The following is a 12,830-nucleotide window of genomic DNA, read 5'->3' on the forward strand; positions in this document are numbered from 1 at the left end:
CTCCACCATGGATGCAGGGGAGGGAGCTGAGCGTGCTACTTGGAAAAATAAGTGGTGACCATCAAAAATTAAATCAGAGTGATCTATTGCCAGAATAATTACTTGGTCCTGGAAAAATGATGAAACTCTAAAAGAGCCTCTGTACATAAAACATCATTCTGCTGGCTGGTTCCCTAGTAGGGGATAAAAAAATGGAGCATCTGCTCTGTTATAATTAGTGATGGGAGCTAGCTGCACTGGGATCAAAGGAGAAAGCTGTTTGCAGAATCAAGCTAAGATCAAAGCATCCTATGTACAGGAAGGGCCCATTCCCCTTTCTGCTGACAGTGGTGTACCCTGCTCTTCCTCCAGGCATGCTGCTTACAGGGATGCTTAATTACTATATAAGAAGGAGACTGCGCATACAAGAAAGGGTATAGTGGCCATTGTAATCCAATTCTAAGAGATGATTTGGTGGTGACCAATTCTTATTGTCTCTCACAAGTCATTAAACTTATTTGAATGCTTAGAAGAGATCTGGATTGTGTACACTTGGAAAATGAGATCCTTTACAACATCCTTTGCTTGATTCTTCTGACCTGCTACGTGTGATTTGACTTACTAGACTGGCTGTATGTGTGTGCATATATCTATATTTGCATTTATATCTACCCAAGGGAATTCAAGTCCTCATTCCTTAGGCTGCATTGAAAAATCCTTATCCCAATAGATATGCTAAATTTGAATTCTTTTCTTCCCTCTATCCTCTGCCTCTCTTCTTTTGCATTAATGCAAAGCCATATTTTTGCAATTCCTAATTCTGGAATGTTTAAACATGTATAATTTGGTTGAGTTTTCCTACTAGGTGTCTTGCTGGGCATCCAGGTTAATAAGTGTATGTGTCTTTTTGTGCACCCAGTTGTGTTTTCAGCCATGGGTATTGATATGGAAGGATGCAGTCATGCAAATACTTGCATAGATGGATAAGGGCATGCATGTTATGTTTTCTAGTAGTCTGAGATACAAAGAAAGACGCTGTAGCTTCTGAAGAGGATTTGAGCTTTGCACTGCTGTCTCCCTGGGAGAGGATTCACGTTGTAGTAATGACCCCCCAGTCCTCTGTTAACACACCAGCCTACCTCCCTGTTCATGCTGGTGGAAGAGGACTTTGCCTACATTTGGTGCCCTGTCTCCCCTGTTGCCTTGTTTAAGCTTACCTGTCGGAAGTGGTTGTGTATGTTTTCTCCAGCTGTAGCTCGGCAGGTGCCACTTAGCTTAACAAAATGAGTCCGCATCTTTAAGTGCTTCCTGCCTAGTGTTCATCCTGGGCCAAAGAGTAGTTGACAGGCCCTGGGATTCATGAGGCAAAGGCAAGTCTGAGGAGCTGGCTTGCCCAGTGATATAATAAGATGGAGACAGGACAGCATGGTGTGAAGGGGCAGCTCACCTTGTATGCTCCAATTCAAAGCAGCTCTTCTTGACAAGAGAAGTGGATAGGGACGTCACCTATTCTCCCTCCTTTCCCTGAAAACATTCCATGACATTGAAATAAAAAAGAATGCTGTGGTGCTTTGAAAAGGGAGGAGATTATGAGGGCTGTGGGGTGCTGCAGGGCAAGAGTGGGGTACTAGAAGAGAAAAGGGAATATTATGTATTTTATTTCTTTTATTTTAATTGTTCCTAAGTGCATCAGGAAATAACATATGAAAAAATATTTTTACGGTGCAGAAATGTTGCATGATCTATTTTTGTGTTTTTATTATTCTGTAGGATGTTTACAATCAACTAACAGTAAATATTAGGAGTAGCAAGAGGGTAATAAGTTATGAAAATCACATAATCTTGATGATTGAGTGATGTTATCAACCCTGCAGTGCAAACTGTAAACTTTTCCAGTAAATTTGCTGTAAGTGAATAATCTTAATGTGCTTAAGTATTATTTTACCTGAATGACAAGGAGTTGAATATGTGGGATATTCTTGGAGGGGAAAGTGGAAGGGATAAGGGAGAGGGCTGAAGAACACATATTCCAAATCAGATGAGTAGTTGTTTTTCCCCTCATTACATCTATGCTGAGCATGGCAGAAGAGCTTTGTGCACCATATTGGAGAGAGAGGTTAACCTAATAAATGTCCAAATTATTGTGATCCTCTGCACACTGTTTGGCACATGAATGATGCTAGATTGGATGCATAGTCATGGCAAGGTAGCCTTCAAATTTAGGGCTGCAGAAAATTATGATCCCTTGTTAGAGTTATAATCAGTAAGAGACATCTTCAAAGTTAACATGAGTCACTTCTGGCATTTGGGCTACTGCCACTGGTGAGCCAACCATAAGCAAATAAAGAGTCCAAAACCATTCCCAGTCTGCTGACCACAGATGCAACTGGAAGGCAGATGTTTTGTAATAAAGGTGATGCTTATTACTGGCTCTTCAAATTATTTACTTCTGCTTGCTGCTGACAGCCCTGCATAGGAGATTGATGGATTAAGCTTTCAACAGCTGTTCCTCATCCAGGCACCTAATTCTCTGAGATGTTAGCAACAGAGATAAACTGTTTCCCTAGGAATTTTCAAAATGTTCCAAATTTTTAAATATGTTCCAAGCTCATGAGGAAAGTCAGTCTTTTTTTTTTTTTCCATGTGAAGTAAAAAACTCGTGAATTTCACATGGAAAGATTGAAATGCCAATTTGTCAGGCTCTGTTCTGAAGCACTTTTGAGCCTCCCTGAACTGCCTGGGGCTTTGGAGGTGGGAGATATAGAGGAGGGAATGGTAGTCTGGTGGAGATCGCTGGGGATTTGCAAGGTACTGGGGTATTGCAACTTCAGACTTAGTTCAAACTCAGGAACTCATCGTATGTGGTTCAGGTGCTAAAAACTTTGGCTCTGTAGCACCTGAAGCTCAGCACTTCCAGGCTCTGAGTACCCCATCTCTCTATTAGGTAGGCTGGGAAGGATCCCAGCAAAGTGTATGGGAGACCACTCACCTTTTTCTCAGTAATTCATCTGCTTGATATCACTGTAGTTCAGATATAAACCTATTTTAATTAAGTATTTCACCTCCAGCAAACCAGTGTCTCTTGGCAGCAACTAGAAACTTTTCTGGCAGTCCTTCTTGGAGTCAGCAAGAGACTAGGGTGGTTCACAGACTACACATGGGTGCTAGAAATATTCTGATATTGCTTTGGAGCTTGAAAACAACTTGTCTTCTCCTCCAGCAGCCTCCCAAATGCTTTGGATAAGAAGATAGCGAGTTGTCTTATACAGATCTTTTTTGTAGTCAGTATTCTTATTTTGTGGGGAAAAATGGTTTAAAGAATTGTAGTGCTACTCAAAATGGTGGTGATGACTCCTTGTTTAGTTTCATTTTACAAGATTTTGGCAGTAGGAACAGAGATATTTCCCTGTGTGCCGTCCAAAAACTGCAGCCTTAAGCTGCTGCGCTGGGAAGCTGGGGCTTATCAGGCTTTGAACCCTGTCCAGCCTGTATAGAATGTAAAGAAGGGAGTGTTGAAAATGCTGGAAGACAAATGAAATTTGATGAGAACCTCCATTATCCACAGACATTTTTCACCAACTGGATAGAAATGCCTGGACTGCAAAGAATTCAGATTTTTAACCCTTTAAATTAAAATGTTTCTGGTCATGCTGGACTTCCTGAGGTGTAGAAAAGGGAGGAAAACAATGCTTCTCTCTTCCTACCACTTGGTGAAGACTTTGAGAATGCAGTTTCCTTTTCTGTTTCAGTGGTGTTTGGTATCATTAAGATCGATAGGTTTGAAAACATATTTCATTATCTCTGAGACACAGCTTGGCTAATTTACGTCTCTTTCATTGTCACTCTGAATCTAGTGTGCTTTCAATTAAAAGGGTTGCCTTTATGCATTTGCCTGTGAAAAAGGTATGTATGACAGCTGTCTGATCTATTGAAGGAGTAATATAATTCTTTGTAACCTGAAACAATTGGTAAGGGAGACAGTGTGTAACAACAGGACGCTGCTGTCATGACCTGCATGTGTATGGGGCCACGTGCAGTGCTTGAACTGGGTGTCCTCCTGAAATACTTGAACTGGGTATCCTTCTCCTTCTAGGTCTGGTGTCTTCTCTGGAAGTGTCAGTCAGTTCAGCGAATATCCAGGTTGCCCGAGGCCAGACAGCAGTATTGCCCTGCACCTTCACCACTAACGCTGCTCTCACTAACCTTAATGTCATCTGGATGGTCATTCCTCTTTCCAATGCTAACCAGCCTCAACAGGTAGGTCCTTTCTTACTGGATCTCTGGTGGTTTGTGTGTTCAAAAAGCCACAGGAGGTGTAATCTAGGGTTTGATGCTCTGGTTATGGGATTTAGAGGATCTGGGAGCAGGTGCAGGCTTAAACCTGTGAAATCTATGTAAAATGTGACAGAACACATGGCCTATCATAGACTCATGTCCCTTTTTACCTCCCCTATTACTTTTGCACTATCTGTTGCTTATGCAAGTCCGTTCTTTTGAACATAAACAAATAAAAGTCTATTGAGATGGGCAAAAGATTCATAACCTGAGATCTGCTGTCCTGTTTTTTGCCAACATATTCTGACAGCAGAAGAATGCCATTGCTCTGAAATGCATGTCTTGTGTCACACTGCCTCTATCACATTCGGTATTCAGTTGTGAGAACCTGCCCTTAAGAGCGCTTGCTCCTCAGGGGCTTGGTCTGACTCCAGACTGCTATATAAGCCATCTGATTGGTAGAGGCTAGGCAGGTTCAAGGGTTGCACTGCCTGTCATTCAATTAATCCCAATGATCTTCAATAACCAGTGCCAAATCATGGCAGGATCTTACTGGCTGAGACTCAAAATGATACTATTCACTGGGCAGATGTTTTCCAGTAAAGTACTCACTGACCTGCAGAGAGTCTCTAACTTTCTACATCGATCCTGTCCAGAGGGCTAATGACTATAACATGAAGCAGGCTGATATTGCCAGGCCTACTATGCCAGATGACTTGGGTATCTATCTGCTCTGTTACCTCTGAACATTTTTGTTGACATAAAATAGGCTACAGAGCATGTTCCCTTTTTTAGAGAAAACACCTTGGCTAGTATGGGTTGCCTGGAAAAACTGTATATAGAGGTGTAGTTATTTAGAGATGCTTTAGGAACTGTGTTTTTTGGCTGTGGAAGCACGTGCTTTTCTTTGTGTCCTTTCTCCTTGCTCAGCTCCTATATTGTTGTTTGTGTCTTCCTTTCTTTTCCAGGTTATTCTCTACCAAGGGGGTCAGATCTTCGGTGGTGCACCCCAGTTCTATGGGCGAGTGGGGTTTGCTGTGACAATGCCAACCACCAGTGCCTCCATCTTCATCAACAACACTCAGCTATCGGATACTGGCACTTACCAGTGTCTGGTCAACAATCTTCCCGACCGAGGCGTCAGGAATATTGGAGTTGTTGGACTTACTGTCTTGGGTGTGTTTATTTGGATTATGGGGAAAAGGGGAGGAACAGGGGCAATGGAATCCTTTGTGCATGACTGCATCATAGCAGAGCAATACGGTAGTGTATGCATTGCAGCCCACGGACATCCTGTAGTGAGGGATGGGCTGTCTTGTGGATATTGTGGGAGTTTGTAGGGTACACAAAATTTATATGCAGGTAGCATATAATGGAGTCTTAAAACATGGTGGAGAGGGAGCTTTTGTGGCAGCATTGGTATGTGGAGTTGCAAAGAAGCGTGAATAAAGTACGAGGGCATGACGGAGAGCTGAAAGGACCACAGGAGTTTTGCGCATAGCGATAGGAGAAGAGAATGACTTCAGAACTTTTCTTCATTTTCATAAAAACAATTAGTACTGGATGTTCCTTAGGATGTTAAATACTCTAGAGTGTGTGCCATTATAGAGATATGAAAGCAAAACCCAACCACAGCATATTCTATCTGCAGCTCTGTTAGCTCTCACCCCCTTGCTGTCTCAAACACAGAAATGTTCACCTTCTTTTTCTCAAGGGGTTGATCTAAAAGAACTGGGTCCTGTAAACATCAGCAGTAGTCTGGTGGGTCAGGAATCTTTGTGAACTGTCACCCCACTCCACCCCAGACCTTAATGGATTTTTGTTTGCTCCCTCCCTCTTGTCCTGTTGTCAGCCCATGCCAGTGTCCTTGCTTTCCCCAGCAGTGAGTGTCCAGAAAGAGCCTGCACTCCACTATTTGTTCATATTTCCTGATCTGCTGTCACTTTCCCCTCTTCTCTCGCAGTTCCTCCTTCTGCCCCACTTTGCAGAATCCAGGGGTCCCTGGACGTGGGCAGCGATATCACACTGACCTGCAGCTCGGAAGAAGGCATCCCTCGGCCAACATACCTCTGGGAGAAACTGGACAATGTTCCAAAGTTGCCCCCAACTGCCACACAAGGTGCTTGTTCTGTTGATTATCCTCATATTTCCCAGGTGACAGCCTGGCCTTTCCTTTGTCTGAACTGCCAGAGGTGGCATGGATCATTGAGTATTCTACCTTCACTTGCATGGTCACTTTATTAGAACGAAGATTCCTAGAGCCCATGGTGGACTAGGTACTTTCCAGTACGCACTTAAATTTTCATAGTATTTTGGTGCAGAAACATGTTTCCCATGGAGGAACAAGGGTCTGGTTGAATGGAAGAGAGAGAACATGGTTTGCAGATGTTGCTATGTGGCTGGACATTTCAGCTGCTGGCCTCACCTCCGTTTTAAACCAAATGAAAGATTCATAGGTTGGAAACTGGGAGAAGGGAGGCAGAATCATTGCAGGAAAATACTGCCAGCTTCTCACACTGAAGTCCCTCTTCTCCAATAATTTACTGCCACAGCTCTGTTTCTCATGTGTGTAAAAGCAAGGTTTTGATCAGACTGGGTAGCGCCAAGTCCCATCCATAACATTTCTTAGCCTAGGTGCCCTGACCAAGTAGTAAAGCTGTACTTTTGTACTTTTATCTTCCTGTATTTTAAGAATACGCATGCTTTTTAGTTTTACATAATACAGAAATGAGGAAAATTCGCAGAGTAGGGAGTGGGGAGCCCAGGGATGGGAGAGCAGGGGATCAGCAGGGCAGGATTGAATTAAGCAGGTAGGTTTGGGTACAGGTAATTGCACATTTCTTCTTTCCTCCCTTTTCTCACACAATGCTGAGAGTCCCAAGCTTTCATTTGCAGAAATTCATCTCTAAGAAGGAAGAGAAACATCTAGTGTAAGCTCCTTAAGATCTAATCTTGCATGTGTGTGGGCATGCACACAATGCTTCTATCTCAAGGTTACTTTCTCTCTTAAGAGTCTCACACAAAAATACTCTATTTGCTGGCTTTGCCTTTTCATGGTTTTCTTCATGGGGGGGAGGGATTTAAATCCTTCTTTTCTCTCTGACTAGACCAAGTCCAGGGCACTGTCACTCTCCGAAATATCAGCACTGTGTCCTCAGGTCTTTACCAATGTGTGGCTTCAAATGCCATTGGAACCAGCACTTGCCTTCTGGACCTGCAAGTCATTGCACGTAAGTATTTTGCCAAGGGAGACTTGGGCACCTGCTTCTGTCTTGTGACAGTCAAGTGTGTAACCATGTTTGCTGTGAGCCACCATGTGCTTCTCTAGCAGAAGATCATTGTGCACTGGAATGGGGACATTGCCTTTCCCCCTCCCAAGCCACGGTAGCTTCAAATGTTCATGGATGGCCACAGCCCAGCCCTGATCTCTTCTCTGTTCTCTGTTCAATCATTTCCACAGCTCATCCTCGAAGCATTGGCCTGATTGCAGGAGCGGTGGCCACAGGCGCTGTTGTCCTTGTTATTTGCATTGTGCTGGTGGCTGTGGCACTGTTTTACTGGAAAAATAAACACAAAGAAGAAGAAGAAGAGGAGATTCCCAATGAGATAAGGTAAAGTTCAGGGAAAGCTGTTGGCAGGGGACCTCTGATGCCCTAGCAAAAGCAGCAGCTGGCTGGAAGACAGTCAGAAATCTCACTCTTGCTAATCCTGTGTGTGTTGCCCTGGGCCAAGGGAAGATGTCCGTATATGTCCAGAAAATGGAGGGAGCAAATTAAGAAAGTAATGACAGATTTTTGGGTTTTTTACAGTATTGCCTTTATTGAGAGCTTTGACTTGATGTTCTTAGCTCTGTAGTAGAGTCACATGATGTGATTCTGACCCACAATACCAGACAGTGATAGTTGAAGAGTTCTGGAGATTCTGTGATCTCCTTTGATGTAACAGTAACAGTGTTTCCCTCTGGCAGCTTTCTGTGGCTTCCCTAAAGATCAGCTTCATTGGTTGTACAGTCATACTGACTGTCTGCAAAATACCAGCAGCCGTGACAACCACTGGTTTTGCACTGCTGGAGACATAAGTGTGGGTCTTTTGCCTCAGTGGTAAGCACACAGAGCAATTAATGCGCACAGAAGTGCACCCTGCAAAGAGGGATGAGTGAACAGGACAAGGAACAACGCTGGTTCATGTTGGTGCTGTCCTTCGCCTTGAGTTTACGTGTTAACCACAGCAGGGTGTGGTGGTGGGGGTGTTGGGCAAGTGGGACAGCATCCTCCATGTGCCCTCACACCCTCTTCTTCCCAGGGAGGATGACCTGCCGCCCAAGTGTTCGTCTGCTGCAAAGACATTCCATGCTGATGCATCTTCATCAGAGAACGACACCCTCACCTCCTCCAACACCTACAACAGCCGCTACTGGAATGACCCCAAAGCCAACCACGTCACAGACTCCTTCACCCGCTTCACCAACAGCAACGATGCCCACCAGCCTCCCTTCTCCCGCTCAGGGAGCATGAGCACCCGCCCTGTCTATGCCAATGGTGGCCACCCATCCCCAGCTCCCCCCAAGACGCTGGTGGTGACGGCCAGCACGGCGCCATCCCCTCAGGAGGTGATCCGGAGCAATGGCTCGGTCAGCAGGAAGACACGGCCGCCGCACACCCGCTCCTATGCTGTCAGTCAGGCCACGCTGGAGCGGATCGGGGCTGTCCCCGTCATGGTGCCCGCCCAGAGCAGAGCTGGCTCCCTTGTGTAGGGCCGTGCCGGCTGCCAAGAGCTTAGCAAGGGGCCTCTTGTACCCGGTGGCGCAAAGAGACCCTACTCCTTCCTGAAAGGTGGCGAGGCAGCAGGGACACACACCTGCGCCTCTCCCTCCTGCCCTCCCTTCCCAAGGCTGCTGCCAGCTAGTGGGACAGCCCCGGCCATGCCCCATCCCTTCCAGCTGTTGGGGCTTCTCACACTGGTGGACACTGCAGATGTGCCAAAGCCAGAGGAGCAGGGAGATCAGGACACGCTTCCAGCTGCTGGGCCCTAGCTGGGATGCACCTGGCCCTGACATCGGGAGGGACTTTTGCTCGTTTCCTGTTGGTTTTGTTAAGGGTCAATGCCATCCATCTGGGTCTTTCAGAGAGGTTTAGGGAGATATATATATATATATTATTTTTTTTCATTCTTGCTGGTTTATTTCCAAGAGGATGACAGCCTGCATCAGGACAGGGAGGGCCAAGTGAGGAGGGATGCTGAGGAGGGGTGCACCTCATTGTGGTGGCCCTGGCTCCCTCCCTGTGGCCACATCCCTACTGCTGAATTGAAGGAAGGTGGTGTGCAAGGGCTGTGAGGAGGCACAGCCTGGGCCAGAGAGTTGAGATGGAAGCACAGCCAGCAGCTCGGTCAAGGGGATGGCTGGGTGAGGGTGTGGACTGGGGAGCATTTGTCTTTATTTGTTTAGTTCTTCCCCTAATCCAACACACACACACACACACTCACACACTCACAGATACACACAGACACACACAGGTCTTCCTCAGACGGAGTATTTTTCCTGTACTAGCTCAGGGCACTGCCAGAGCCATGTTCATGGCTGTGGAGGACACAGCCATCTGAGAGTCTTTCCCCAAGACGCTTCATGCAGGGCAAGAGTGCATTGCTGCTGCTGCTGTAGGGCTCACTTTTTCTTTTTTTATTTGTTTTTTTGGTGTTGCTGGGTTTGTTTGGGAGGCAGAGAGACACGGTGGCATGGCAGAGCAGCAGTCAGGTCCAGAGGCATCTGCTGGCCTTGGGCTGCTCTGGTTCAGGGCAAATAGCTTCAAGCCCACAGCTTTGGTGTTTGCATGATGGGTTTTCCTTATCAGGCTATTCTGGGCTGGCTGGCTGGCATGGCAGGGAATGTGCTTGGGGCCCTTACATGGAGGCATCACAGTTTTCATTCCCACTCTCCCATGCACACGGACTTCCCAGATGCTGAGGTTGGCAGGATTTGTTTCCAAATCCCGTTCCTTAGAATGAGTGAAAGAGAGGCTTAGTGGAGGAGGTAACCCTGTGGAAGCCCACGTGCTAACTCTCTGCTTCCCCTGCTTCCCACACTGTCCTAGGGCCAGGTACTTAAGTCATCTGCCAGTGGCTCTGTCATCTCCTCACAGCCAGAAAGGTAGTTGTGGCTGGCACCTATCCTTTTTCTATTGCAACTAAATAGCCTTAATCAAAGCCAAGAGTCAAAACTGCTCAAGGAACCTGGTGCCATTTGGAGGGCTGGACTGAGGGCTAAGACTTACACTCATAGAGGGCACTGACTCAAAGGAGCCATGCCTGGATGGGCATCTTGTCCCTCCTGCATAACACCAACCCTTGCACCTGTAAAGTTAGTGGTCACCTCCAAAAGCATCAGAGCCCTCCTGGGTCTGCTCTTGGAAAAGCAACGTGGGGAGTCACAGGTGACTTTCCGTAGCTCTCACGTTGGTAAAAGGGTCTGTTTAAAGCAACAGTTTCTTCCTCATTCCCACTGTCCTTGTCCTGGCACGACTTTACTTTCCTTAGCAGTGCACAAACTTTGGGCAGGGCCTCCTGCCTGAGAGGTACCTTGCAAATGCAAGAACAGCCTCTGAGGAAGAGGGGGGAGAGGTGAAGGCTGGGTTCCCACATGGACACACTAACTTTTTGGGAGGCTGGAGACTCCTAGGCAGCACTAAGTTTGAAGATTGGCTGAGATTTTGTGCCTTCTTTGCTTAAATTAAAAAAGAGAAGAGAAAAAAATATCCAACCTCCCTTTCTTCCCCCTCCTGCATGACTCCATCCAGAATGGGTTCAAACTGCAGCAGTGGTGCAGGTAGGCATTTGCTCTGTGTGTGTGTACACACATTTCACTGGAGCAGTCCTCTTTCCTGCTTGTCTGCTCACTTTGCTGCTGGGTGGTAGGATCGAGGAGGGGAGGAAGAAGAATGGCTTTAGAAACCCTAATGTGGGAGGGAAAAAAACCAAAATACGGAAAAACCCAGACATTCTCTCTGCTTTTGGAACAACCCCTGTGTGACATTTACAGGAACACTGCCCTCAGCAGGCCCCCTCCTCTACTGCTAAAGCTCTTCTGGTTCCTACCCTCCACGAGACTGTTTGCTCCTCTTTCTTTGTTCTTTCTAATTGTTTAAAATTCAATAAAAATTTATTCATATAAAAAAGGACTCCTTACTCCCTGCTGCTGCTTCCCCTCTCATCCCCACACCTAATTCTGTAACTACAATCAATTTGGCTGTTAGTACTCATCCTTGATATGACTGGCAGTAAACAGCAACCGTGCAACCAACACCTGCATGTTAGTAGGACATCCATTTTGGTAGTGAACCCGGTAATATAGTCTTGTTTTTCTCGTTCATAATAGTCTGACACATTGCCTTTGAAGGTACAGTTTCTCAAGCTTGCAAGGTCTTTACTTCTCTAGGCAAAGGTGAGTTTTATTTTCCGTTGTTTTCTTGCGGGGCCGGGGGATCCTTTGTATTGCTTGGAGTAGTGTGGGAAAATGTTTTTAAAAACCACCTAGCTTTGCTCATATGTTGGCTTTCCAGACTGAAACGTGGTACGTTCAACCCAGATCCAAAATCTAAGGCAGTGACCAGGAAGGTCCTCACAGTCTTTCTTGGGTGTCTGAATAAGTTTGGTGGGGGAAGCTGTCACAAAATTAACAAAAGTGCTAATGCCCATAAAGAGAGCATGGGAAATTTCAGTGTCTGAGCATTCACACTTCCAGGGCATAAGAGAACTGGGAAGCACACATTCTGTATCAAGAGCTGCTAGCAAAAGGTTATTGTTAATTAGGGCAACCTGATATTTTGCCAAATATTTTGCATTTTTCTCTCCATGTTTGATTTTCCTTCTTCTTCTCTAAAATCCCCCAGATATTTTGAAGGTTATTATTAAAACCAGAAACCTACAGATCCAACAGCAGTGCTAATTCAGCCCTGCTGCACATGCATTGTGTTCTCATTCATTAGAATTTTTCAACACCTAGTTTAAAATACTCCTGTAAATGTGTTTTCAGCTATAGGCCATACAGTAGATGAGATGACTGCATTGCCATTTTGAGGCAGCTGCTGTAGTAATCTTAATGTTTGCATTTTTCATCTTTTGATCATGCAGCTTTAATGTGATATTAATACCATCTTTGTGTTTTATTCCCATGATAGCCCTGTCAGTATTCTGCTATTCTGACCATTCCTTGACAGTGGCTTGCCCCTTACATCATTCTTCTGCACATTTCTGTCTGTTGATATAGAGCAGAATTTCCTAGATACAGGATATTTCACAAGATTTATGCAGCACCAGTATGCTGATGTTTTAGCCTGTAAATTGTTCCTAGTGAGGCATTGTTGCAATACAAATATCTGGCAAAAAAATAATACTAGTTAGAGGTCTTGACAGTGCTCCAGAGTGACTATTAATTTTTTAAAAGCAAACAAAGTTTCAAGCTATTATAGGTGCAAGTGGAAGTCACCACTGTAATGCTTGAGTTTTCTGGTAGCCTCCAACCCACCTATGCGGTGGGGATTGCCCACCACAGTGAGTGACACGGATGTTACTTTAAATGTCAA

The 12,830-nt window shown here is 45.4% G+C and overlaps 1 protein-coding gene across 3 annotated transcripts in view; it reads left to right on the forward strand.

The window, feature by feature from the left end:
* IGSF11 (immunoglobulin superfamily member 11) overlaps positions 1-11,381 on the forward strand; it is a 106,763-nt gene extending 95,382 nt beyond the window's left edge. For 2 of the 3 annotated variants that reach the window (XM_069867296.1, XM_069867297.1), the window contains exons 2-7: positions 4,073-4,236; positions 5,223-5,430; positions 6,218-6,373; positions 7,362-7,484; positions 7,715-7,865; positions 8,557-11,380. In XM_069867296.1, the coding sequence (XP_069723397.1) occupies positions 4,073-4,236; positions 5,223-5,430; positions 6,218-6,373; positions 7,362-7,484; positions 7,715-7,865; positions 8,557-9,007 (1,253 nt within the window). In that variant the 3' untranslated portion in view covers positions 9,008-11,380. Of the gene's footprint in view, positions 1-4,072; positions 4,237-5,222; positions 5,431-6,217; positions 6,374-7,361; positions 7,485-7,714; positions 7,866-8,556 lie in introns of all 3 variants that reach the window. The other variant, XM_069867303.1, reaches the window with a different exon arrangement.
* The last annotated feature ends 1,449 nt before the right edge of the window (positions 11,382-12,830 follow it).

The sequence above is a fragment of the Phaenicophaeus curvirostris genome, chromosome 1, assembly GCF_032191515.1.
Source record: "Phaenicophaeus curvirostris isolate KB17595 chromosome 1, BPBGC_Pcur_1.0, whole genome shotgun sequence".
NCBI classification, from domain to species: Eukaryota; Metazoa; Chordata; class Aves; order Cuculiformes; family Cuculidae; genus Phaenicophaeus; species Phaenicophaeus curvirostris.